General features: G+C 40.0%; 1 protein-coding gene across 1 annotated transcript in view; it reads left to right on the forward strand.

Moving 5' to 3' along the window:
* The window catches only part of LOC130184304 (uncharacterized), a 31,443-nt gene extending 4,308 nt beyond the window's left edge, over nucleotides 1-27,135 (forward strand). The window contains exons 3-22 of the mRNA XM_056400232.1: nucleotides 6,315-7,497; nucleotides 8,345-9,121; nucleotides 14,826-14,873; nucleotides 16,547-16,665; nucleotides 18,764-18,962; nucleotides 20,044-20,183; nucleotides 20,293-20,419; nucleotides 20,554-20,589; nucleotides 20,733-20,872; nucleotides 21,038-21,164; nucleotides 22,471-22,625; nucleotides 22,718-22,844; nucleotides 22,944-22,976; nucleotides 23,560-23,672; nucleotides 23,813-23,942; nucleotides 24,035-24,174; nucleotides 24,490-24,613; nucleotides 25,155-25,313; nucleotides 25,484-25,643; nucleotides 25,978-27,135. Of these exons, the coding sequence (XP_056256207.1) occupies nucleotides 6,315-7,497; nucleotides 8,345-9,121; nucleotides 14,826-14,873; nucleotides 16,547-16,665; nucleotides 18,764-18,962; nucleotides 20,044-20,183; nucleotides 20,293-20,419; nucleotides 20,554-20,589; nucleotides 20,733-20,872; nucleotides 21,038-21,164; nucleotides 22,471-22,625; nucleotides 22,718-22,844; nucleotides 22,944-22,976; nucleotides 23,560-23,672; nucleotides 23,813-23,942; nucleotides 24,035-24,174; nucleotides 24,490-24,613; nucleotides 25,155-25,313; nucleotides 25,484-25,643; nucleotides 25,978-26,066 (4,126 nt within the window). The 3' untranslated portion in view covers nucleotides 26,067-27,135. The remainder of the gene's footprint in view (nucleotides 1-6,314; nucleotides 7,498-8,344; nucleotides 9,122-14,825; nucleotides 14,874-16,546; nucleotides 16,666-18,763; nucleotides 18,963-20,043; nucleotides 20,184-20,292; nucleotides 20,420-20,553; nucleotides 20,590-20,732; nucleotides 20,873-21,037; nucleotides 21,165-22,470; nucleotides 22,626-22,717; nucleotides 22,845-22,943; nucleotides 22,977-23,559; nucleotides 23,673-23,812; nucleotides 23,943-24,034; nucleotides 24,175-24,489; nucleotides 24,614-25,154; nucleotides 25,314-25,483; nucleotides 25,644-25,977) is intronic.
* Nucleotides 27,136-27,344: the final 209 nt, after the last annotated feature.

The raw sequence follows: 27,344 nt of genomic DNA on the forward strand, positions 1-27,344 counted from the left end.
ACTCTACGTATGTTTACAACTCTGAGCCGCCACTCGGTACTATGGGGGTGCAGCATTGATTTATGGGGGCGTAAACAACCTACCAGAGGAGATCAGACTTGAAGAGTCAGTTCCCTGTTTTTTAAGACACATTTTATCAAAAAGTTTTGACTGTGTGATGTCTTTTTAATTTCATTTGCATTTCACTTTGATTTGTTTTGATGTTTTGTATTTGACACATGAGGCACTTTTGTTATTTGTATTGAAAAGTGCTAAACAAATAAACTATTATTATTATTATTATTATTATTATTATTATTATAAAGATACAGACAACTCTCACATTGGCCCTCACATTTCAATTAATCGATTAACCGATTCATTTTACAACAATATGAAACATTTGAGAAAATCTTTTAATATTAGAAGCTGGGACCAGTGAATATTTGGCATATTTGATTCATTAATTTATGAATCAATTATCAAAACTGTTGCTGAATAATTTTCAAGTTGATTTGAGTTTGTGACTGCATTCGTCACAGGAGCAGAGCCACACCCCAAAACTCACATATATGCAAGGACCTAATTCATTTTCGATCAAAAGAAAAATAATCAGTCAGCGTTTTGATGATCTAATAATAGTTAAGATCATTTGTCAAGGTACAATGCAAAATATTTTGTGATGTCAGCTTCTCATCTCTGTTTTATATGATTGTACATTGAACATCTTTTGGTTTTGGTTGAAAACAACACGCCATTTGAAGGCTACTATTTTCTGACGTCATTTAGACTAAACAATTGATCAATGAATCATGAAAAAATTATCAACAGATTAATCCACAATGAAAATAACCATTAGCTGCCGCCCTATTTTTTTGCACTAAATGGTTAAAGCTTGTCCTTACTCATCAAATCATGATCTATTCTGGTTCCACAACCTGTCCTGTCACATGTCGAACTGGGCCTCATGCCGGAATGTTCATTTGCATATAATGTTTATATGACACAGTTATGTTCTGGTGCTACAACATCCCATTTTTAGATTTCGCATGACGCTGGCCCTTGATCAAGTATTTTAATTTGCAGGAACAGATAAGGCTGAAGGAAGAGCACGAGTGAGTTTTCAGGTCATGGCCACACCTTGACCTTATGGCTTTCAAGAGAAAATAGCTCACAGCAGAGTGAGCTCCAGTATTTGAGCATGTGTTACTGTGCAGAGGTGTGTGTTTTCCTGGTCCATCTCTTCCTACTTGACTGTTTGGTTTGTGTTAAAAGTGTTAAACATTTGCATACAGAGAACAAAACCTCCCTTCTTTTTCTTTTTTCTTTTTTTTTTTTTTTTGCTGTGAGGTGATGGGAGAGGTAGATTTTTTTTCTCAGGAGGACGATATTTTCCTGGACTTGATGTGACAGGTGTGGATGTAACGTTGTAGCTACATTTTGTAAAGATGCAGAATCTTTAGGTAGCGCACAACATAAAGGAAAAGCTTCAATCTGCTTTGCTGTATTCACAGCAAAAAGGCATGTTTTGGCTATATGTGTATCGCTTGTGTTTTTGATCTCACTGCTTAAACGTTGCTGATTTTTCAGTGTGATTTCCTATTTATTCATGCTGTGTCAGATTATTGCACATCTATGCTGCTCTATAAAACCACTAGATGGCAGCAGAGACATGTTTTTACTTGGCTGGAGGACGCTGGCTGACCGATTACTACATTACAGAGACACAGAGGATTAGGAGATAAGGAAGGCTTGTCACATATGGCAGAAACGAGCAACTATTATATATGTAGTATTACAAGAATAACTCAAACAACCCTCAAAACACATATGAATCAGAATGAAGAACCAGGTATAGTTACTTTTATGAAACATGGCCTATAAAAACAAGGTTTTTATATGAGGAACAGTTGTCGCCTTTGGTTAAGATAGATTTTGTGCAACTGTGTACATGTTGAGTCAAAGTGGTGAACTGGAATGTTGTGGTTACATCTTGCCAAACAGTGTCAGACTGATTGGCAATAAAAAAGGAGTTGTTTTCCAACAGAGTGTGTGTGTGTGTGTGTGTGTGTGTGTGTGTGTGTGTGTGTGTGTGTGTGTGTGTGTGTGTGTGTGTGTGTGTGTGTGTGTGTGTGTGTGTTTGAAATGCCTATCATTTATAGCTCCAGCTATGTTTTTTTTTCCATAACCTGCCAACAATCAAGTTGCGGCCTCCAACACCAACATTGATTCTGGTGAACAGGCACGCCAATGTTCACTGAAAGATAAATAATGCAGACAGGCTTCAGGAGTCAGGAGGAGTAAGACATGCTTTTAAACCAAGGCTCCCAAAAGATGCCATTAGAATCACCTTCTTTTTCTTTTTTTTCACTGTAAAAATGGTTGCAATATCTGCGACATTGTTAATGCTTGGTGTTGTAAGTCTCTTAACTTGAAAAAACATCTGAAAGAGTTGAGCCAGTTGAGCCACCTGCAGGTCTTTAGACAGAACTTGTGCTTTGTCCTTTGTTTTCCTTCCAAGTGTGACTGACTGGCTGTTGGCTGATAGATTACAGGAGACACAAGTGGAATGACAAACTTCTCTAGAATTCCCCACTGTTGTAAATGACCTTTTATCTGGAAAGCATCTGAAGGAAGTTTAGACCACACCTTAACCTGACTCAAGTCATCTTCAGGAAATCCTACCTCTTAACACCTACCGTTGACAAACCAAGGTCGTAGGCCTAGAGTCTTCTGAGGTGGTTGTTTGTTTGTTTTTCTTTACATCATTTATCACTTTGTCACTAATCAGACGGACGTATTCTAGTCTTTCCGTGTCTCACACCAGAGTCAGTTTAGGGCTGTTGTTGGAGTCTTGACGTTTGACCACAATTTAGATGAACTGACGACCCAAATTCTCACTGGATGAATAATATATAACCAAAATATACTAAAAAACAAATCACTTGCTCCAAGTCCCTGACCTCATTGACAGTTGCTACAAACCCGTAATTTACACTGTGACTCTATTTCAAATAGTCAGTCTGAATTACACTAATATGAGCAGCAAGTGAATATTTTAATCTTCAAGAATTGCTGAATTCACTAGGAGAAATCCTACTGTATCATTATTTTATCTCTCATGTGTAGATACATATTGATGGTATGAGGACAATGTTTTACTGGTAGTCTCAATAATGAAGTTAAACACAGGGCGCTGGACTTGTGCATAATTGCTAGTCAGCAACTGAATAGTTGTGATGTTTTCTTGATTGCTGTTACCTTTAACAAAGTGATTGATGATGTGTAAGTTGAGCTCGGTAAAGCTTCAGGGCTTTCTGGTGTTTGACAGCGAGACAGATGGCAGCTCTTTGCAGAAGTGCTCAGCAGTAACACTACTGTAAACTCCCTAAACCATCCTTTAATCCTCCCGCAGATGTGTAGAGAGAAGGGAGGCTAAACAAGTAGAACATGCTAATGGGATACACATGCACTCTTTTCCCGACTCGTAGTTTTCTACAAATCATAGAGAAACTTGACCCGATGTGAAAAGTTTCTTCTTCTTTTGTCCTGAAATCACGTTTTGCCCGGTGGCTTCTCATGTGAGCTCCATCTGTTTGCACAGAGCTCTAAGCAAACACTCAAAATCAATATTACGAAAAGGCTCCGCCCTGGATGCACTTTTTCTAGTCTGTGAAGTTTGTGTGTCTTATGTTAAAAGTTAAAAGCATTGTGTTTTGAATTTGCAGCAATGTTACTGTAGAGTTTTCTTTTTTTTTTTTTTTTTTTTTTTTTAGGAAAGAGTAAAATATCCTAAACATCCAGCACACACATGGTTGTCATTCTCCAGAGACCACGATGCCTTTTAAAAGGAATGCTTTTCACTATTGCTTTGCATGTGAGGCTTGGTCAACTATGTGGTGACCAAATTCCAACACATTCTTCACACCTGCTATTAACGGCAGAGTATTTTTAAAGATGTTAATCAGTACAGAAAGATTAGTATTTGCTGTTAAAATGGGTTGACCATTTACTAAGAAATGACATGGAGGCAGATACAAATCATTTCATGAATAAACATAATTGTATGGGACGTCTTCCTTTCATGTGGCGCTTTAACATTCCCCTAAACTGAAAGTCACTCTGTGTTCAGGTACATAAGGACTTCATGTCCCAGTTGAGGCTATATGTCCAAGCACATATGTGTGTGTGGATCTTGAGTGCCTGTGCCTGGAACATGTACATGTACTGGTGTGTGTGGGTTATCAATCTGCCCGTACCTGTCTCCTGGTCTTTTTTCTGTGTCAAACGTGACATAATTTAAATATTTCAGCCAACTCTCAGGAGGAGGTTTGGGATCGCTGCCAGAATTTTGTGGGTGCCCTCAGGTGAAGGTGTGGTTCTGTGATTGGACCAGCAGTGTACTCACCATGTCCCAGGAGCTCTTATGGTTGGGAAAAAAAAACAAAAAAACGTGCAAACGGCTTAGAGGGAAAAAAAAAGATGATGTCTGCCATTGTGAGATCCAGATTTGTATGAGATGAGATTTCAGCAAGGGGGGGGGTGGGCTGTATTGTAGAATAAATACAATAAAACGCCACATTAAAGACTGAATCAAACTCTGGTTTGTGGTTTAGCTACTATGTAGTATCCTGTTGCAGCGAGAGACAATGAACCACCATGTTCATCTTACTGTCTCTATTCATGAGCTTTTGGCCGGATCTACAGAAGCAACAGTTTGAGAGTGACTAATCCTGTGTGGTCAGTGTGTGGAGAGTCTGGTCAGGGACACTGATACTCAAATTGTTTGCACCCATTCACTCAATGATGTTTTGCATTGCTATTCACTGCAACTGAGAACATGTTTTTTCTTCTTGTCGGTATTTCACCTTTTTTTTTTTTTTTTTATGTGTGAACAAATATACATTTCTAAATCTAATAATTTTGCCCTAAAAAAAACATTTTAATTACATTGTCCTCATTTCTGTTCCGTGGGTGCAAATGACAAGAAGAAAAAAAATACCACACAGGTAGTGAGGCATGTCTAGTTTTATTAATTAACTGATATTCCAACTTGTGGTGGTAAGCTACATGTTTGCAGGCTTTGTTATTATTGTTAATATTGTTAGGGATATTAGGATCCATTGTGTAAAACCCTTTAAGGGGCACTTTGTACCTGTGGCATCAGTATTTTATCCACAAATTCAGCACTCTCTGACCTTTTATTCAATTATACACTGAGGCAATTATTCATGACCTTTGAATAATCCTCCCCTTGGCCTGTACGTTCACGTGTGTGTGTCACCTTGAAATTGTAAAGAGCAATAGCATCTTCCCTGCCAAATAGTTCTGAAGTGTAATGTCAGGGTTGTTGACAGTGAGTCACGATGTACATTCTATTGTCTAATCTCAAAACCTTTCCACCATGTACTGGTAGTCACAAAGTCTATGAGAACAACACAAAACCTTTTGCCCTTTGAGTCAACGAAATGTATGTAACTCCTCCTTGAGAGTGTAGAGATCCAAAGATCTATTAAAGGTCAAATGATTCACTGAGGGAGGATAAAGTCAGATTTAATGCTTGAAACTTCCTGACATTCAGTTTAATAGCTATTACTGGTTCATCAAACAATACTGATGATGAGGAAGAAGTTTTTATTTTTGTTGTAGACACCTCAAATTAATGTAAACCAGATCCTGAATGAAGGGTTTCTGTTTTCAAACAATAATTAAAAACGAATCCACTTTACTTACGTAATCAGATGTGCAGACTTTCACGTGTAGAACACAATTCATAAATTCAGTCTTTGCTTTCTATTCCAGTCAATATCAAACAACCGCTGCAATGTGTGATCGTCTCCACCAGAACATTTCTGGATTTTGTGGAGCTATTTGATAAAAATCTTGATTCTTTATTGTGGGATGGGCAACAAAGAAGAACTTACTTCCAATTTTGACAGTGTGTTTACTTTGAGTAACTCCGGTTGTCAGCTGACAGCGTTTTGTTTATGTTGCACTTGATCTTTCCAGTAGAGACTTGTTGGTTTTATGTGTTTGTCTGTAGAATGAATCCAGCTGATTCTCCATTTTCTACTAGAAATTTCTTACTAGAATTTGCGATACAACTTAATTATGAGGCCTTTGTAAACTATACTTGGCATTGCATGCAAGTGGTAATATTCAAAGTGTCTCTGTGTAATTTGCATTGTTGGTATTATGTGACCATGACACCCTGGAGACACTGCAGCACTTTGTGCATTGTGGAACAGTTGCCATTATTAAATCAGACTCTTGCTTTGTCTTGTCTGTTTTTTAACAGACTTTTTGTCTCTTTTTCTTTTTCTCTAATTGTTCAGGTCTCTGACAGTTTCAAGCACCAACGCTGCAGCTTCAGAAGTCTCTGATTCAGAAAGTCAGGAGACAAAAGCCGACCAGAGATCGGTTGACAAAATGAATTCAGGCTACAGCAGCCTGAGCACCAAACTGACCATAAAGAACTTGTCTCCTTCTAGGGAGGATGACTCCAAAAATCGATTCCATAAAGTATCTCTGATCACATACGATGATGGTCTCAGCCAGGATACAGTGGATTTCGCTAAAACGATCTCGAGGGAGACTGAGTCAAATGGAACAGATCTCAGCTCAGACTACAGGTGGAGAAATAGATTTGAGGGGGTTTCCCAGTATACACCACACCAACCAGAGGATTCCTCTTTTTCTGACTCTCTGAGTCACAGAATGTCTGACACCTACTCCAGTACCTCTCTCCTGTCCTCCGAGGCTTCAACATACAAACCCCACAGCGACACGTTTTCCTCCTCATTCTCCTCCCCCACTCCAGATGTACACTTTACCACTGGCAGCAGGCTTAGTGACAGGACCACAGTTTATGCGAGCCATGAGAGCGAGCCAGAGGCAGAACCAAAATATGAGTGGAGGAGGAGCTTGGTGGAGCAGGAGGAGCCTGCTGCACCTGCAGGTGAAAGAGAGGGACAGAGGGAGGGAGAGGCAGAGTCAGAGAGGATAAAGTCAAGCTGGGAGTCACAACAACTCTCTGTGTCCGGCTTCTCCTCGGCACTTCAAACCAGCTGCACCGACGGTTTCCTAGAAGAAAACAACGACGATTCATCTCGATTTACTGGATTGTTCAAGGCCACGCTTGTGGACCTGGACCCTGGAGCTCCTCACTCCTCTCCCCCTGCCTCCCCAGACATAGACTCCCCCAACCAGTTCGACATGGATAGCCTTGTGGATACCCTGAAGAGCATGAGACCTTCCCTGAGGCCCAGGAGCATGGGTCCACGTGCACCGCCCCAGGTCCTTGTCTCCTCTCTGCCTCCCATCGTCGAGGATGCTCCCAGCCCCGTTACCTCTCATACCCCTGCCTACCTCACCAGTCCCACAAAGAAGATGGAAACAATAGGCACCCCTGCCGAGTCCTTCAATGGAGTAAGCCTGCTACCTGCTGACCTGGGACTGAAGAGGAGCTCCCCCAGAGACACTCGTTCACCCCTGGAATTGATGAAGCAGAGCCAGCAGGTATAGTGCACTGATACCTAAATTAATTAAGTTGTCTTTGGAAACCTCATGTCCATAACTTGAGTTTGTGGTTTTCACAAAACAACAGTGAAATCGCATTCTCACATTTTTAAGTGTACCTTCAGGAAACAATGATATTAGTTTATATTATATTATTATGGTATCATTGTCTAATATAGGAGTTATATGTTTGACTTGTCTTTAAAGGTTCACCCAGATTACAAAAAGGTATATGTTCTACATATTCCTCTGTGGAAACTTGGCTGCTGATGCAGAAAAGGGATGATGATGAAACATTTTTTAAAGTCCTCCTTCAATGAAAATCAAGGAGCTGAAAAAAACAAATTCAGACAGGTTTTATACATCAAAAATCTAAGGAACCAATCACCTTCAACCTGCTGGGGAGGAGCAAAAGGAAAACGAAACCTTATCAGTTCAAAAGAGCCAGAGTTTGCATTAGAACAACCACTAACACCGTGTCAGCCACTACCAGTTACAAGCTAACAAACAACATAAACTAAATGAAAATGCTAACTAAACTTGCTGTTCTGATACGTCCCCTAGTTTAAGTAGAATTTCTCAATGAGGACACAAGCATTGAATTTTTTATTATTATTATTTTTGTGGGAAAACCATGTTAAACATAATATTAATCATAGCAGAGTATTTTTGAGTACTTTAAAATCTTCCCCACAACAAAACTCTCAGAGATTAATAAAACCAGCACAATCTGCATGAATAGATATCTTGTAGAGGTACATGATAACATAGTTTTTTTTTTGTAACTCGGGTGAACCAACATTTTAACTCATTGCTGTACTTAATGCATGTGTTCAATCACCTGCAGGACCAGCAGCCACAGTCTGGTGCAAGGGGCCTGAACTTGCCCATGAGAGCATCTGCTACCAACAGTATTGTAATTAGAAAATCCTCGGACTCTTCCCCCGACGACTTAAAATCCCCACTGCTTAATGGAAACGGACTATTGCCGTCTTCCAACACAGGCTCTCGCCTGGACAACAGTGTCATCTTTGGAGGCTACAGGTCATCATCCATGGATCAGACAGCGGAAAATGGAAAGTCCCCGCGCTCGCTCTACCGCAGCGGCTCGCTGCCAGAAACGGGGCTAACAGGTGATTGCATGAGCACTGGACTAAAAGAGCTCAATGAACACAGCCCCGGGAAAGAACCAGTGGGTTCTCGCTTTGAGCGTTTCTCCTTCCTTTTGAATGCCACATCCTCTGCGTCAGGCTCCTTGACCGGAGCTGAAGACCCCAACGCTCGTATGAGTCGGCCTCCACCACTAGGCATCAGTTCACCACCCTCCAGCAACAGCCCCACACGCCTCCTCAGCCCCACAGGCTCCATAGACCTTCACAGGCCTTTCACCACCACAGACTCCCCCTTATCTTTGTTTGGCCAGACACAGGGGATGGGGATGGGTGTAGGTACTGGGACACTGGGCACTCCCATCCTGCAGAGGAGCTTCAGTGGTGAGGGCACCACGGGGGTCCAGCAGACTTCATTGTTCAACAGTGTGCATGGAGGGTCTCAGTTCCAGAGCAAAGAACCTGAGCCTGATAGGAATTTAATGTCGAAATACAGAGCCTTCCCTGATGCTTATGTGAGTATTACTAGTATTGTCTATTACAGTATTACTATATTGTCTACATGAGTTACAAGAGCATAATATTGCTGAGGAGAATGAGGATGTTAAAAGATGTCAAAGGACTCTTGCATTTCCACCTTTTGGTAAATAGGTTGTAGAACTAATTTATGTAAGAGCAGGCCTCAGGTCAGGTAAAACTCAGCACACTGTGTATGAATAATGCAGTTCCCTGCAGTCCAAGGCAAAGGTAAGTGTGAGAATGCAATTTTAAAGAAGCAGTTTTCTTTTTATTTCACATTTTGTTTAACTTTCCAGGTTTGGTTGCACGCAGTATGCATAGTTTGCAGCCAGTGGAAGGATGAGTGAAAGTTGAAATGGTAGCCACATCTATATTAATCCATATTAGCCTTTGTACAGTATTTATATTTATTTATTGTGTAGGCAGCTCTTAGCCTCACTCTGAGATCCATTCCCCTCACTATTGTAAAACAGACAAACAACAGATCAGTTTACAATAGGTGAGAGATGACTTCATATGTGGTTTGTTGTGCACACAGGAAATGGCTTTTGTTGGTGACTGCATACCCTCACATACTGTAACATTTACCATTTATGAGCTTCTTAATACAAGTTTTAATAGAGCAACATTAGATGTTAAAAGTTGGAAGTGGTGGCTTATGGTTCCAGTAACAACCAGTGCACCTCCGGTCTCAAACTGGTACTGCAGTAATCATAGGTTATCAAAAAATAAAATGGTAGTCAGTGGGATCCCAACTCGTAATCGCTACCTGTCAGGTACATGTTATTCCTACTTAGCATCACAAAGTCACATAGAAAAGGGTGTGTATCCAGACTTATGTGCATGTATGCACTTGTTCTTCCATGCGAGCATTTGTGTGTTCATGCGGAGGTCTTAACTGCTTAGGACATGTCTTAAAATTATTTTTATTGGTAAGGATGAGAACACCTACTCACATGTGCACGCACTGCGGGACACATGCCCTCTGTCTCTCTCTCACACTGTCTCTTGTCTGTTAGTCAACAAACCGAACCTAATTCTGATGACACCACTGCTTTCAGTTGTTCTTCCTGTTTCACACCTCTGTCAAGAAACCATCAAATCTTTTAAGCAATTTTACACTCAAACCATTATAATTAAGCATTAGATGTTTCAGTTATATATGCCAAGAGTTGGAAAGCACAGAAGTGACCCCTGAGGGAAAGTTGGGGTGTTGGTGTGACAAGCAATAAAACCAGATCCCTGCAGTCTCCCACTGTTCTCAGCAGTGCAGTATTTCATTTTGATGATCATTTTTCTCCATGCATAGGACATGTTAATGGAGTTATCTACTGTATGTCTATGCAAATACAAAATGAGTGTCAGCTGCATTCTGTAAGTGTAGCTAGTCATTAGTCTTCAGCTGCTTTGTGTAGGTTTTTATCCAAATGTTTGCACAGGACATTCATTCACATTCAATCGATTCTACAGATCTGCAGGGGGGGGGGGGGGGGGGGGGGGGGGGGGATTCACTGCAGTACATGTTATTCAGACAGGGAGTTTAAAACTGTAGAGACAGGTAATGTGACCACACTTGTGTTACAAATATATCGAGTTGCTTTCTGCCTAGACAGCTGATTACCTGCGCACTAGTTTGTTTCAACTGGATGTGAGATCAATTTTAGTGAAGCAAAAAAGGCACATTCATTTTTAGCTTGTAGTTTTGATGCTAAAATTGTGCTATAATATAGACTTTAACATTCTATAGAAACTTTCACATATGCAAGTAACAGTTTAGAAAAATGTGGTTTAAACTATGCCATCTATAGATTTTACTTATACAATTACATATATATTTGTATAAACTTGTGCCAAAGGACCAAGGATGCAATGAACTGGCTCAGTAAAAGTAGCGTGCTAGTGTGCTGTTATGATGTGGGTGTCAACAGTGACATATTTTACATATTTATCCTGCCTCACGTCAGTCAGCTGAAAAAACAAAAGAAAACTAATGGATTAGTCTGTAAAAACGAACAACTACACAGAGACACTTGAACAAAAACACATGACATTCAGGAAGTTTTGAACACGATGCAGACTGATGTGTGCCTCTGTTTGTCCAAGTGTTAATAGGATTACATCCTGCAAACTCCCTCATGCAGTTAAACCATCAGTGACACTTTTGTCAGCAGGTGGGTGTGAGGCCTCTCGATCATTTAATCTTGGCAGAACATTATATGCTCCCCTCTTTTTTTTTTTTTCTTAAGTCTCAACTGGGCTCCGCACCCATCCTAGTTATCTGTCTGTTCCTGCAGACACACAGCCACACCTAACCTTTTGTGTTTATCCTCATATTTCTGTTTGCTTGATATGTGATGAAGCAGAGTTGACAGAGAGAAATAAGCATGTGACAAACTGATTATCTGTTCCTTTCTATGAGTTTTTATTTGTTTTGTCCATCAGCATCCTGTAGCACATGTTCATGCATATTCTGATTATGCGATTTGCTGAAACTGCACATTCCATCTGCTGTACCTACTTTTATGGGAAGGCAGCTGTGGCTGCCAGGAGGGGAGGAAACGCAAGTTTCAATAGGACATCAAGGCAGCTGTAAACACATCACTGCTCATGAATGATGCAGTTGTTTGACCTTGTTTTGTAGTAAAGGCAAGGAGAAGTTAAGGAAGTTAAGAAAGAAATATATAGCCTATGCACCAAACAGACACCGACTACTTTTTTAAACATAAAAATAACATTTTGAAAGAGTCTGTTTCAAATTGCTAGAAATGCAAGTGTCTCAACAGGTTCTAGAAAGTGAAAGTTTAAGCCAAGCACCAATGATTTCACTAGCATTAACTTTTGCTCAAACAGCCGTGGTGCAGAGCTGTGAAAGTTAGGCATCATCAGATATTAAAACATTGTCAGAAATGAGCTACTTTTATAGCTAGTTGTGCTATTGCTACATGGCTAGCCGTTAGCATTAACAGCTGTTTGTGTACCAGTCTAGAAGAAGCGTTGGAATGCAGCATGAAACATCATCCCACAAGCAGCAACACCAATGCTAACTCTTGTCTCTGTCGTGTCTTTCCTTCTGCTGAAGTTAGCACGCTAACCAGCTAGCCTCCAATCTGCCCTTAAAACATAGCGCTGCTCAGAGGGCATATTATAACATCTTGAATTAAAAAGGGTACAATGACTGAAGCTCTGGTCAAGCGAATATCACCACCACCCACTCCCAGCAAGAAACCACATTCCACTTTAACTAGAGCAGCTGTTAGGATGTTTGAGTGTCACGATTAAATTTTAATATTAGCTAAAATCAAGTGCCCTGCAACAACAGTACTTTTGTATCTGATTGTATTCATGAAGAGGCTGGATTAATTTGTGAATATACTTGGTTAGTGGACAACCAATGCAGGTGTTGAGTTTAATTTATATACAGTATATTAATTCAGTTGTGGTGCTCAGTGGTCCTTAGGTGATCTAAAGACGTGGTTTTCTATAGACAGCAACAGTTTGAAAAAATAATTTTAATCTTTGGAATTGGATACACATTATTAATTTTATGCTCAATAATTTTCATTACTTTAATCATCTTGCATAACACTTTGATTTCTTCTTTGCATTTAATGTCTTGTAACAGGCCCTTTGCAGCTATAACCATGATTTGAAGGCACTGTCTTATTCTTGCATATTTTACAGCTTCTAAGAGCCAGGAGTGTACTTTAGATCACCTGTGAGCCCGACTCAGGTGTTGCTGTCAGACAGTTTACAATGCCGTGTCAAACAATACTCCTGTATTGCTTAAGCAGTTGTCACTCAGTTTGGATCAGGGCTTTCTGCCATAAAGCATCTACATACAGTACATTACACACATTGCTATGACATGTTGACTTTGTAGATTATGCAATATGGCAGCATGTCCTGTGACAACACTGTTTTGTAGAAACAGTTCCACGTATGGTTGCGTTAGGACATAAAGATATGTGATTTTACTACATGGGGACCATTAGTAGTTCAGACATAGTGAGTGTTGTCAGGTTTACAGTAATATGCTGCAGGTTAAAGCTGAACTACCAACACAAAATGTTAACCAATGTGCAAAATTGTCTTGAGCAAATTTGGCAGTTCATTAAAACATGCATACACAAAAAGAAACACACAAAAATACTCCAGTTACTCATAAAATACAATAGACAAAAATGATGAAAAGACCATAACAAAGGGGAAAAAAGACTACTGTGGGATAAACAACCTTTACTATTTTAGGAATTGGTTGCATAAATGAGAATGTGCTCTGCTGGTAAAACTGATTTGTTTCTGTCATACAAGTAAAGCTAATGTTTCTTATGTGAAAAAAGAACTTTACATCTAAACAATATCAAAGCTTCAGCACTCAGAGTGCAAAAAAAAGAGAAATGCAGGAACTTGGCAGAAGGAAGGAAGGTCAAGCTTTTGTACTTGCTCTGTGGTGGGAAGCTGTTTTTGTTGAATGTCTGCGAACAGTAATGAGTCACTCTTTTATTTACTAGGTCAGTGCTGAAAAGGCACCAAATGGCCTCTCAGCTCCTTGGCTCACTTTCGCTGAAAATGTAAAAAGGTGTTATGTTGCAGTTTAAAAAAAGTACAGCGACTATTTCAGCCTGTAAAGTTGAATAAATTCAGCTGAGATTGGCTATTTTTTATCTATCTATTTCAGAACCTTTTCCAAATTCAATTAGAGCAGAGAGACCTGTGAAATAATAGCTTGAGTAGCAGGCCCTCTTTGGTGGGTAACAGGATCCAGATGATAACCTGTTTCCTACAGAGCTCCCAGAGACTGAGAGAGGCCAAGTGATACCTGAGACCAAACACACACACACACACACACACACACACACACACACACACACACACACACACACACAAACACACACACACACACACACACACATACACACACACTAATCTCTCTAGTAAATGTATATGCAAATTGCACAGCGCTAACCTGCCAGCACATTCCAAGTCCAACAGGTAAACATACCAAAAATACATATATCCAAACCGCAATTTTCACAGCAGGAAATGCATATTGTACTCAAGAAGTGAAACAGTGAGTTCATTCATTAGCTACTGGTTCCACTGGACGGTTTTCTAGAATAATTGTAGAACCGACCTCTGGTGAGCTCATACTGTTGTATTAGTATTAGGAAGCATCAGGTTAAAAAGATACAACGGAGGAATGTATTCCCACCTGTGAAAGAGGCACTTGTTCTGTCATGAAGGATGTCCTCTCTCCTCACTTCTCCTCCCTGACGCCCCCACAACCTGTTGGACAGGGTGACATTAACATTGGATCGTGTGGCATGTGTAAATTCACCAGGTGGAGACTGGGTGTAATCTAAATGATTGCTGGGGTTGTTGCGTAATTACATTCTTACACATGGTTCTATTGTGTGCACGTTCTCAGTTAAACTGAATAGAGATATCAGGGTTGGATCTAACCTTAAAACTTGTATTGGTGAACTACATTCCTCATTTTCACATGTGTAGATAATGTTAATGACAGTATTCCTTTAATATTGGTCATATATAAATTTGTATACAACCTTGTGCTTTGTCTTGGTTTTTATCTTGACCTTTTATCGTATTAATGACTTGCTTCTGGATGAAAACCAAAGAATGTATTGCCACATACCATATATTTTAATTTGCTAAAATATATTTTCTCTTTATCCATAGCTGACTAAAGAGAAGGAGCATGGGAAGCTCAATCCTCGTCCCGGAAAGGTGAGTCTTGACAACAACACACAGCCTTGAGTACAAGTAATCTTCAACCACATGCTGCTGAGATAAATGCACATTCAAAGCTGACAGCTGACAGTAGTATAATCACTGTGAAGGCTGTGTTACTGTGGAATTTGCTGCAACACAGGCTAGATAAACAGTCACTTTATTTTCTCGTGCCACAGGCAGCACACATTCATTTAAAGGTCCCATATTGTACAAAGTACAAATGTATTTTTTTGATTACAAAGCAGGTCTAGGTTCTATATTAATACTGTGAAAGTATCAAAGTGCTCAGTCCACAGAGACATGCTCAGAGCCTCTCTTCTGATTGGTCCAGAGAGAAGCCTGAGAGAGGAGATGTACAACTACATCTGGATGGTTTTGTTGCTTAAAACCACATATATATCTTTTCATGGATATCAAAAAAAAAAAAAAAAAATCAATAAAACACTGTGAAAGTGTAAAACATGGGACCTTTTAAGAGTCTGACGTTAGAATTCAGTTCAAAGTACCGATGTGTCTAAATACAGCCTCACAGACCCACTTGTGTGACTGCAAAACAATACACAAAAGAATACGAGTGGCACTTTTTAGTCATTATCTTTTACACAAACAGCAGCAGTATATCATAAATGTAGTTGTAAAGTAGTTTATACTAGCAACCTGCAAAGATGTTACCAGAGTTTTGTTGTGAATCTCAGTGTAATCCGACATGCTCTTACCCATCCATGCACAGAATACGTTTACTTAAGGGGGAAAAAGACATTGATACGAAGCTTTCACTTTACTGAGCTTTTCTTCGGGTTAGCACGTGGCCTCTTACATAACTGCGATTTCATAACCATTTTTCAGTAGAAGTAGGAGACTTGTCTGGTTAAACCCTTTGTTTCCCACCAGATAACCAAAGACGTCATAAGACATTTTCATTAAAATTTCAGGCTGTGATTGATGGCAATAAAACAGCATACCTGCCACATGTGTCTGTTCCAAGTTGGACACATATATTAACAACATTTAAATGTCAGGCCTGCTCCTGCATGCAGCAGCAGAGCTCTTCATTTTCTCACTGAGGTCGTCCACGAAGGATTTGGAGCACTGGAGGTGGAGCTGACATTTAGGTTTACCTACTGGGTAATATTCCATGCTGCAGGGCCTCAAACCAGAATAGATGAAACAAATCTGTGCTGTAGATGTGAACAGGTTTCTTAAATAAGATAGTGTACTCAGATTGAACCCTAAGTAACAATGGAAGAGTAAATAAAGATATGCTGGTATATATATGTATTTTATTGTCTTTGTGCAAAATTGACGATATTCAGGAACGAATGCTACTTTGCAATCCTGCTACCTTACCTGTTACTGTTTACCTTGTACTGTTGTTGTCTTTAGGGGATAAGCATTAAATATAGGAGTTATGCTTGAATATGAACCTGGATATATTGTTGTGTATATTGCAGTAGTACAGGTTGACCTCTTGCTTGCTATCGTATCATTCTCACTGCCCAAGTAATTGGCTTCTTATATTAAGAGTGACTTTCTAATCAACATATTTAATTAGATAGACGTTTCCCTTTGCAGACGTTTAGATCTGATGGTCTTAAAGAAATGGAAAATGTCTTATCACACCTGTGTTGTAAATGATCTACGCTGACATCTGTCTGTGTTTTCTTTAGATGTACATTTTTGATCGCCCGGGGATGTGCGGCCAGAGGATCGAGGTGCGCAGTGATGTCATCGATGCTACGCCCTGGGAGCTGCAGGAGACCATCTCCATCAGGGTCATCAGAGGAGGGTGAGTGTTTGACTTGCAAGCCCACTGTCCATGCTTACAACACATTTGCTATTCCAAATCTTCCCTTAAACAGTGTAGCTGTGTCAACACTAATTCAACATTTCATGTGTAAGCAGGAGAAAGCCTTGTTTCTTCTTTCGAAAGTTAGATAGTCTTGTTTCTGACTGTTTTGAGTATAATCACTATATACTTAAAACCTTACTTAGACTTAGTATGTAATAGGGATTCACACATCTTGTCTGGAGTCAATTTTAAGTGTAGCAGCACATTTAGATAAGCGTGCTTCATATATGATCCACAACCACAAGCCACAATTAGTACAGATGTGAGGATGTTAAACATAATTGCAACACAACAATCTGCAGCCAAAGTTAAACAATTTGTTTGTCACTTTCAGCTGGTAGTATGTAGAACTGTCACCATTTATAGCAGTAAACAAACAGGTCTGTTTTGCTCATGCCACCCCCCACATACTTGGCATCACATTAAACCTGAAGCCTCCTAAAATCTACCTAATTGCAAAGGTAGATAGAGATAGATGAGATTTCCGCACCTTGTCCTTCTAGAAATGTGAGGTGTGTAATTATACAGTGGTTTTTCCAAATAAACCCCTCTCTCTCTCTCTCTCTCGCTCTCGCTCTCTCTCTCGCTCTCGCTCTCGCTCTCGCTCTCTCTCTCTCTCTCTCCGGATATACTCGTATATCATGAAAACAAAACTGCTATTGATGCCGTGTTGACATGCAAATGCCATCAATAGCTGAAACACCCACACGCAAGCTTAAACACACTCTCTGCTCTCAGATGTGGAATGTTTTACCGAACGCAGCCAACAGTGTGAACACGCAGAGACGCTGATGGCACTGCTCTGACCTGTACACACAGCAGGCTTGACATGTTACAATGAGTTAATTATAATGTCAGCTCAAGCATCACACATTGAACCACTGCCCAAACCGCAGCTAATGCTGTAATTAAAGCGTTATGTAAGTGGCATTTGTATCCCATTAATCCTTGATTTAAATTAAGATCTACTTTCTTTTATCAAGAGATTACTTCAGTCAAGCAGCACAACGAGTACTAAGAATGGTTTGAAGGTACTTGTACTTTACATATGAATACTTTCTACTCTGCCACGGTTCAGAATGAAATGTTGTACTTTTAATCCTCTACATTTATTTGACAGCTTCAGTTACTTTACAGGTTACCATTTTACATACAAAACAATGGATCAACTTATAAAATAGAAAGCATTATTAAAGCAAAATAAAACATTTTTTTCACATGATCCCTTATAAAAAATAATTCAAAAAGAGCATTATTTAGTTTGCGCGCAGTCATGTTCCAGATGTTTCATCAAAGAGGGATTTCTCCTGTAAACCTCTTGAGGTACTATTTTGCCGCCACTTTGCTCGCGGCCAAGTGACAGTTATGGGATCATCCTAACAGTTACACAGCTGGAGAAGAGCCACAAAGTCTGAACTAGCTGATGTTACACAACAATATGTGTCTTAAGTTTGCCAACATAAGCTAACCGCAAACTTTTGGTCATACAAGAACAAGTATGGTTACAGCTGCGAAGCCCTTGAGTGCATTGAACTGGTCAGTGGTGTGTTTTATTGTTTAGTAATTTCACTTTTCATTTTTTGAGATGGAGACAGTTTGAGTTTGACTTTAAATTAATTGTTTGACACCCAATGAAGGAAAAATTTCCCCTTTTAGAGATGAAAGGGAAGTCCAAAAAAAGAATACAAATTTGTTACTAGCTCATGTTAATAAGCTTTGACATTATGAATACGGGAGTTTTACTTGTTACTGAGTCATTTTCAATTGTTGTATTAGTAGTTTTACGTGAGGAAAGGATATGAGTACTTCCTCCACCCCTGAGCAGCACAAGCATGTTGCTTTGGCTAAGTTTCCTCCCTGTCTTCTGCATCTTTGCATGTGTTCTTTAACCTCCTCTCCTCTCCTCTCCTCTCCACTCCACTCCTCTCCTCTCCTCTCATTATTTGCATTGACAGGGTCTATGAATTCTGCATTCAAACACATGCCCAGAGCACTGTAACCTCTATGTCTCTCATTGTCCTCCTCTCGTCCCTAGATGGGTGCTGTATGAGAAACCCAACTTCAAAGGGGAGAAAATCGCCTTGGATGAGGGAGACATTGAGCTCACCTACCCCTTCAACCCTCCAGAGGAGCAGCTACAGAACGGACAGGAGGAGGGAGAAACAAATGGTGAGCAGACAGAGACCAAACCAGCGAGGAGGTTCATCATCGGATCTATACGGAGAGCTGTCAGGGTAAGACCAGTTCAGTTCACTCTGTTGTTTTTGGGTGTTGTCCTAAATTGTTGTCACACACCGTGAGCTAAGATCTGAGGGTGATGATAAAATACAGTGGAAATTTTTATTTTTAGGCTCTAGTGTAATGTCCTGTCTGAATAGTTCTCATAGATGTTCTGTATATCGTAGTCCTTCAATGACTGTCTGTTCCTGCACTTAATAGCTCCATCTAGTGTCACAAATAACTACGACAACCTGTTCATCCTTTTTTTTTTTTTTGCAAATGTATACCCAAATATACCCAAATTACCAAACACCAAATGTTCCAGTTGTCCGAAATGGTCAATACCTTTCCATCTACTTCAACAACATTTGACAGCTCTTATGTATTACTGCAATGCAGAATTGATATATAATGCAAGACCTCTAAGAGCTCATACATTTCAATTAGACTACATTCATATGATCTTCAACTTTGGCTGAAATGAGAACATTTTTTTGTGTGTGTGTGTCTTTTTTTAATCAAAATTGAATATACAGACTTATTTCAATACTTTGTTTTACAACAGATGTAATCAGACCATCAGCCAGGGCAGTATACTGGCCAGCATTAGCTTATCGCAGATATGTCAGTAGGAAAACATCAAACACTAAAGTTGTAGACACACTTGAGATAGTTTAGAAATGGTAATACCATTATGTGCAAATGTATGTTTTACAGCATACCGAAAAATATATTTTTACATACATGATCAACATATCATCTTCTCAGCTGTTCAACAAATATCAGTATCAGCCTCAAAAATCTTTTAACAGTATCAGAATATATAATAACTTATTGGATTTAGTTGTTTTCTAAAACTATTTTTGTGCATTATGGAGTGTAGTAGCAGGTTTTATTATCTGTTTTGAAATCTTGATGGTGACAGGATCATTTTTGTTCACATTTTGGATTATTATGTGTGGCGTTAACTGGGTATATAGTTCCCTCAGAGGCAGCTGCAGGACATGATTTCTCAGTTCCTTCAGGACTGCAGCATAACAGCCTGTTGTCTCCTCCACCACATGACATTAATGGATGCTCTCTGTCCTCCCTCAGGACTACAGCGTCCCAGAAATCAGTCTTTTCCCAGAAGAAAACGCTGAGGGGAAGAAGGTCATCTTCAGAGACACTTCTGATGATGCCAGGATTTTTGGCTTCCCCGTTAAGGCCAACTCTATCATCATTAACGCCGGGCTGTGAGTTATGAATTATGAGTTATGAGTTGTGAGGAAATGCTGGCTTTTTCTGCTATTAATAATTTATTTCAGCTAGTTTGAAAAACTACCTTTTTTTTTTACCTCTCAGCTGGCTTGTGTACGGACAGCCCTTCTTCCAGGGAGTACCACGTGTCCTGGAGGTGGGGGGGTACTCCAACCCTGCAGCGTGGGGGGTGGAACAAGCCTATGTGGGATCATTGCATCCGCTCAAAGTAGTAAGTGGCACAGCACAGTGCGCTGCTTATGAGTACTAACAAGTTTCTCCACTTATGTTCTATGTAAAAGAAACATCACTTTATTGCTAACATTGTGTGAATGTATTTGTCTGTTTGTTTGTTTTTTACCACAGGGTGAACCAAGAGTGGAAAACGTGAGTGAACCAAAGGTAAGAAAGTGTTGTTACACTATTATTATATATGTTTTCACTTTTATTGAGCTCGCTTATCTAACAGTGATATGAATGACACCTTTGACACTTGAAAAGGTTATCAGTGTGTCCTGATTGTGATTGCCACTCTGTGTCTGCAGATGGTGATCTACGACAAGCCGTACTTCTCTGGGAAATCAAGGACCATAACGGCTAACATGAAAGACTTCATGACCAGGACAGACAGACAGCAGAGTGTGTTTATGTACAGTGTTGGTTCGCTTAAAGTACTTGGAGGAATGTAAGTGCTGCTTTCTAATGTTTGTATTCACCAGTAAATGAATAAACAACCTAAATAGTACTGCTGCGCAATTTAGGTAGGGGCTAATACATGAGGCAGAAAGCCAATGACAACCAGCTCAGATATGAGTGCTTTTTAACCCTTTGCCTGCTTCTGTGACTGCAGCTGGGTGGGCTACGAGAAGGAGGGTTTCCGAGGTCACCAGTACTTGCTAGAGGAGGGAGAGTACCACGACTGGAGGGTGTGGGGAGGCCGTGACGCTGAGCTGCGCTCTGTTAGGGTGATACGAGCAGTAAGTTTGTGTGTTAATAAGTAAAAATCGAATCTTTTTAAATCCTCTATTAAATAGCAAACTACAGGAATAATGGTCTGGAGATTGTTCATGCATTGATTAATTATATTCATTATATTATTAAAGTTTTGTTTGTCCTTTCAACTCCTCTCATATTGTATAAAGTGAGATTTCCATGTCTTCTTTGATTAAAAAGAAGTTCTATATTAATACTGTATCGAAGTATCAAAGTACTCAGTCCACAGAGAAACACACATAACTCATTTTCAGAAACTGAACCTTAAAACAAATAACTTCTGTTACTTTGTGATGTCACAACAACGCAGCCCCAAGCCCAGCCCACCTGCACCCACCATCCAACCTTGCAGGATTTGGTTTCTCTGAGTGTTTACCGGATATCAATCACTCAGAAAGCAGTCAGCCAATCAGAAGAGAGGCTCAGAGCCTCCTCTCTTCTGATTGCCTCACTGTTACTAAAGCTCCAGAGAGAGGAGATGTAAAACTACACTGAGATGGTTTTTGGTTCTTAAAACCACAAATATATCTTCTTATGGATATCAAAACTTCATAAAACACCACAAAAGTGTAAAATATGGGACCTTTAATAACCTTGTTGTATAACACACTGGTACGTGCATCATTAAAGTCTTATCTAATCTAAAAAGTGACTTTGTTCTCCCCTCTGATGAATGAATGGCCTTTGTAATTCTGATACTGAGTGCCAGAAGTTTAATCGAGGCAAGCAGCAGATGTCTTTCTGGACGGTATCACAATAATCCCAGGACATCAGAGTTATATTTCTAATTCCGATTTATTACCTCAGGACCATTTAAACTTTGCACAATGCAGTAATGAATGAATAATGGCAGGAATGACTTGCAACATCAATTATTTGAAGAAAGTTCAAACATTCTTAAAGAAGGCATCTGATTAATGTGTAAATCCTGTCTTATCTGAATAGAATAGCAAAATCACCATACAGTACATATGTGGTTTAAGTAGTATTTTGGTAAGTGCACACACACCCCCCCCCCCCCCCCCCCCCCCCCCCCCCCCCCCCCTTCAACATACTTGCAAGTTAAAAAATGAGGCACATAAACACAGATGATTTTGGCATTGTCAAAAATATGACTCTCATCAGAATACATGATCTTACTTCAGCTGGAATTGCTTGGATTTTATTTTCTCCCTCCAGTTGCGTTAAAGTTGAGGTAAAAGATAGATGTTCCCACACTGCCCCTTAATTTCATTTACTGGGGGCTTTAGTGTAATTTGGGTAAACTCACCCGTCTTCTTGCTCCTGCAGGACCTGACAGACCCGTTGATGGTGATGTTTGAACAGCTAGAAGAAGATCAGGAGGGAATGCAGGAGAACACATTCGAGGTGACTGAGGCCATTCCTGATGTCGAGCTGTTTGGGTACAAAACCTCCACGCGCTCCATCCAAGTACTCAGCGGGGCGTAAGTACACTCCATTCACCACTGTTGTAACATGGGGGATTAAAGTGGCACTGTAATACAATAATCAGCTAATTGTGTGTTTTTCCTTCCAGATGGATCGCCTACTCTCATGTGGACTTCTCCGGGGACCAGTACATCTTAGAGAAAGGGTTCTACAATAACTGCGCTGACTGGGGCTCTCAGGACACTCGCATCTGCTCAGTGCAGCCCATCCTGCTGGTGAGGACCACTGTGAACAGGAGGACGACACAATCCTATCAGCAAGATCTGATGAGCGTTATACGTTACTCACATCCTTGTTTTTTTGTTTGTTTTTAGGCTCCAGGTGACAGCACCAGGTCCAGGAGTGAGGTGAATATATTGTCTTTACATTCCCAGTTTTATGTTGTTTAATGCGCCTCAATCAAGTTCTCCATTATGCTTTCCATCTAACATACGGTACATCTGATCCACAGTTTTATCTCACTTTTAGATAAGATATTTGGCGTGCTGGACTTGCTACTGAGTTCAGAGAAAATGTGACAAGATTAAAGAGAGAAAAAAGGCAGGGTTTGCTAACACAGATGCACACACACATCATCCAAAGCCCAAATGTTGAACTTGAAACTTTTGGCTCGAGCTGATTCTTCTGCACTTTCCTCATGAAGGGAAAACCCCATTTGCACGGAACACGTCATGAAACTGGACTTATTGTTTCCACCCGAAAGGGGCCTTTTTTTTTTTTTTTTTTAATCTTGAATGTGAAATATTAAATAGAAAGTACAGTACACTGCATTGTAAAAAAAAAAAAAAAAAAGGAAAGTAAAAACCCTCTAATCAGCGATTACAAGGCTGCAATAAAAAAATAAAGATAAAATTAGCTGGAAGAATCAAAGCTCTAAGGCATTAAATGTGCTGATCTCTCACTTCACTGTTCTTCCCTTCTTTCTGTCAGATAATACTATACTCTGAGCCAGATTTTCAGGGCGAGTGCCACATCTTTGACCGCAACCAGGATGAAGTGTCAGAAAAATACATCATCAAGTCCTGCCGAGTGGTGGGAGGAAGGTAAGGAACCATAACCTAAGCATTGAGACGGGGAATAAAGGGAAAAACAAGTCTGAAATACACAGAAGCAAAGAGAGATGTGGGAAAAGGTGATTGAATACAAAACATAATAATAATAATGCAAATTCTCTGTGTTTCAGCTGGGTGGTCTACGACAATCAGCAGTACTCTGGGACCATGTATGTCCTATCTGAAGGGGACTACCCCAATTTAACCAGCATGGGATGCCCCCCCAACTACACTGTCCGTTCTGTCAAGGTCGTACCAATGGTGAGAAAGCTCTCATATACTTCAGAACAACGCTTTGTATTCTCTCCTTTGTCTTGCTCTAAACTTCCGTCTCCCCCTCCTTTCCCGTCTAGACATTCTCAGTTCCCTCCATCTCCCTGTTTGGCCTCGAGTGTCTGGAGGGCCGAGAGATCACCACGGAGAACGAGATCCTCAACATGGCCGAAGAGGGTTTGAACAACCACATCCTGTCTGTCAGAGTCAACAGCGGCTGGTTCGTGTTCGGCTCTTTGTCTTTGTGTGTTTTGGGGAGAGTGTTTGGCAAAGTGCTGTTTGTGTGTTTGCATTTGGAAAAGTGTATTTGCACTTGTCACACATGTCACAAAGTAACTTTCTTGTTTTCCTCATGAGCGGCAGCTTTTCATGTTTTTATGACACTAAGGTCATTGAAACAAACTACATGGACAGTGGTCATCTGATCCAACTGAGTTAAACAACACTAAAATGCTTGTTTTGGTCGCCTTCCTGTTTCATGTGACAGTCAAGCCACAAAACACAGTCTTTAAGTTTTGTTTCTCCTCCTTTGCAGTTGGGTGATATGTGAACACAACAACTACAGGGGGCGCCAGTTCCTTCTGGAATCAATTGAAATCACCAACTGGCCAAAGTTCAGCTCACTACAAACTATTGGCTCAATGTATCCAGTCAGACAGGTTTGTTAAGAAGTCTTCTTTACCACTTCAGTACACAACTAAAAGGCATGAATTGAACCATAACACTTGGTTATAACACCACAGTGTGAAATGCCGTCTATAGTAGTACAGCAGTAGATGACACTGAAAACCTGTAGAGTAAATTCTCCTTGTCCTTTTTGGGAGATATTAAGTTTTCTCATATATTTACATGATAGGATGTATCTATGGGTAGGGTGGTGTTGAGCCTCCCCTGGACAGAGTAGGTGGCTGGATAACCAAAAAGAAAAGGCCACATCCATCCTTTCATCAGTAGAAAAACCTAATTTATAAACTTAATCAGAAGAGAATGTGTCAGTAAAACAGTGAAGGAGTTATCAGTTTCACACTTTTACAGCACTTAATTAACATCTCTAAGCAAAACTGACACGATAACTGTTTCCATAACACCGCCTCCTTAAAGGGGTGGAAATGATTTAGATTTTATAAAAAAAAAAGACTACATTTCTGAAATTTCCAAACAGAGTCTTTAATAACATTGTCGGTACTTTGCCTCCTGCAGAAGCGCCAGTTCTTCCACATCAAGAACAAAGAGAGCGGTCACTTCATGTCCGTGCAGGGCGGTGTGGAGGAGATGAAGTCAGGGCGAGTGGTGGCGACCGCAGAGGTGGAGCCGATGAGCGACATCTGGTTCTATCAGGACGGCCTCATCAAGAACAAGGTAATGCGTCATCATCATCATGCAGCTTGTGATGATCTGATGATCATCTTGCAAAACACCAAAAACCTGAACTGGATTTTTCTAAGTCCTCTGGGCTTGTCTGATCATGCTCTGTCTCTCTGTGTGTGTGTGTGTGTGTGTGTGTGTGTGTGTTTGTGTGTCCTCTGTAGTTGTCCCCAACCATGAGTCTTCAGGTGATGGGTAACGTAGAGCCGGCAGCCAAGGTGGTTATGTGGACAGAGACTCGGCAGCCCGTCCAGACCTGGACGGCCAAGATGAGAGGCCTCATCACGAGCCTTACCTTCGCTGGCATGGTCCTGGATGTCAAAGGTGTGAACAAGGGGGAGAAAATATTTATTTTATCGCAGGCTTCCTTAGATATTCTTAATGTGAAGGCAAAGTTGTGAGATTAATTAAGTTGCCTTTTCAGAATAAGAGCTGGTATTTGATAGGATTCCTCTTGTGAAAAATCTTTGTAGCTGCTCCACATATAGTCTCCTGAATCACGTTAACTGATATATCTTAAATTTGAGACTTTATTAAGAAGATTAAAATAATGTTGGGTTTTATGAATATTTATATTGCTTTTACTTTGTTGATGATTGCTTCAGTGTTACCATGATGGCTGTAACTCTTTTAACAACATTATTTTCCTTTTCTTTAGGTGGCAAAACGTACGACAAGGAGCACGTGGTGATAATGCCGGAGAATGACGAGAGGCCGAGCCAGCAGTGGGAGATAGTGTTGCTATAAAAATCTCATCTTCTTCTTTACTCAGCTTTCCTAAGTAGTAATAATATCCCTTCAACACTCTGAGAACTGCTGCCACTGCCTTATGATGTAACTTATATCAGTGCCTGTAATATTTTCTTTACTCTGAACTCCATGATCGTATCACTGTAAACATTCAAGGCCTGAAAAAAGCTGCAGCAGACGGTTCGGTGCTTTGCAAACTTTTGTGTTTCTGTTTGTTTGTACTCTTGTAATCAAACGATTCCATTTTCTCCAAGTCAGTGAAAGACTTTATGTCTGCAAGGACTCCAACAAAGAGAACTGTAAGTGCCTTTACCTGCTACAGCGGCTGGTGTCATCACAGGAGTTGGACCACAAGCAAGATTCAATGTATTTCTGAGGATGTACTGAGTTACTGTATACAGTACACGCCCAGCACGGACAGACCCGTTCCATTGTATCCAGTGATCAAAGGGATGGTTTGACCTACTCCACGACTTTGACCTTTATCTGATCCCTTGTCAACAATTTGGGTATTCAGACACGAGTTTCCTTGTTTGAATGATTCCAGGCTCATGCAAATTCTCTGACTGTAGAAGCAGCTGTAGTTTTATACCTTTGTTTACAATGGAGCAAACCAAGTTTTAATTGCTTCCTGGAGAGAACACCACGTGGCTGCCAGTGCTTTATACAGACAGTGGAAAAATGAAGCCAAAAGAATGTGCAGTATGCAAGAAATGTGCATTATGCTTTTTAAAAAAAAATGATTTATATATATATATATATATATATATATATATATATATATATATATATATATATATATGTATCGCTGTCTGTTTTATGGGAAGTGTTGCAGTTATGTAAACAGTCTATTACATTACATGCTGCAGTGCAATGAAAGGGGATGTATGTGTCCAGTGTCTGTCATGTTACTCTGTCTCTTGTTGTATTTTTGTTGTCAGAATCTGTACCTGCATCAGCTGTATGTTTAATATTTGATACTAAAGACATAATGTCTATTGTGATGTAAAAGGGAGTGGTGTTAAGATATCGAAAACAAAAATAAATGATGTTAAATTAAAACAAAGCTTATTGATTGACTGCAAAATAGTCTAAATAATATTTTTGTATCATTATGGGAAAAGACATCTTGTTTCCACTCTTTCGAAAATCCACCCCCCAAAAATCCAACTTCGTGCAAATACAGCATCACAATGTTTCCTCTCAGTGCTGGAAAAAGGACATGTATGTGTATTCTGGCTTAAATGGACTATTTTCATCATTTATTTCAAATAT

Source organism: Seriola aureovittata, chromosome 16 (assembly GCF_021018895.1).
Source record: "Seriola aureovittata isolate HTS-2021-v1 ecotype China chromosome 16, ASM2101889v1, whole genome shotgun sequence".
Taxonomy (NCBI): Eukaryota; Metazoa; Chordata; class Actinopteri; order Carangiformes; family Carangidae; genus Seriola; species Seriola aureovittata.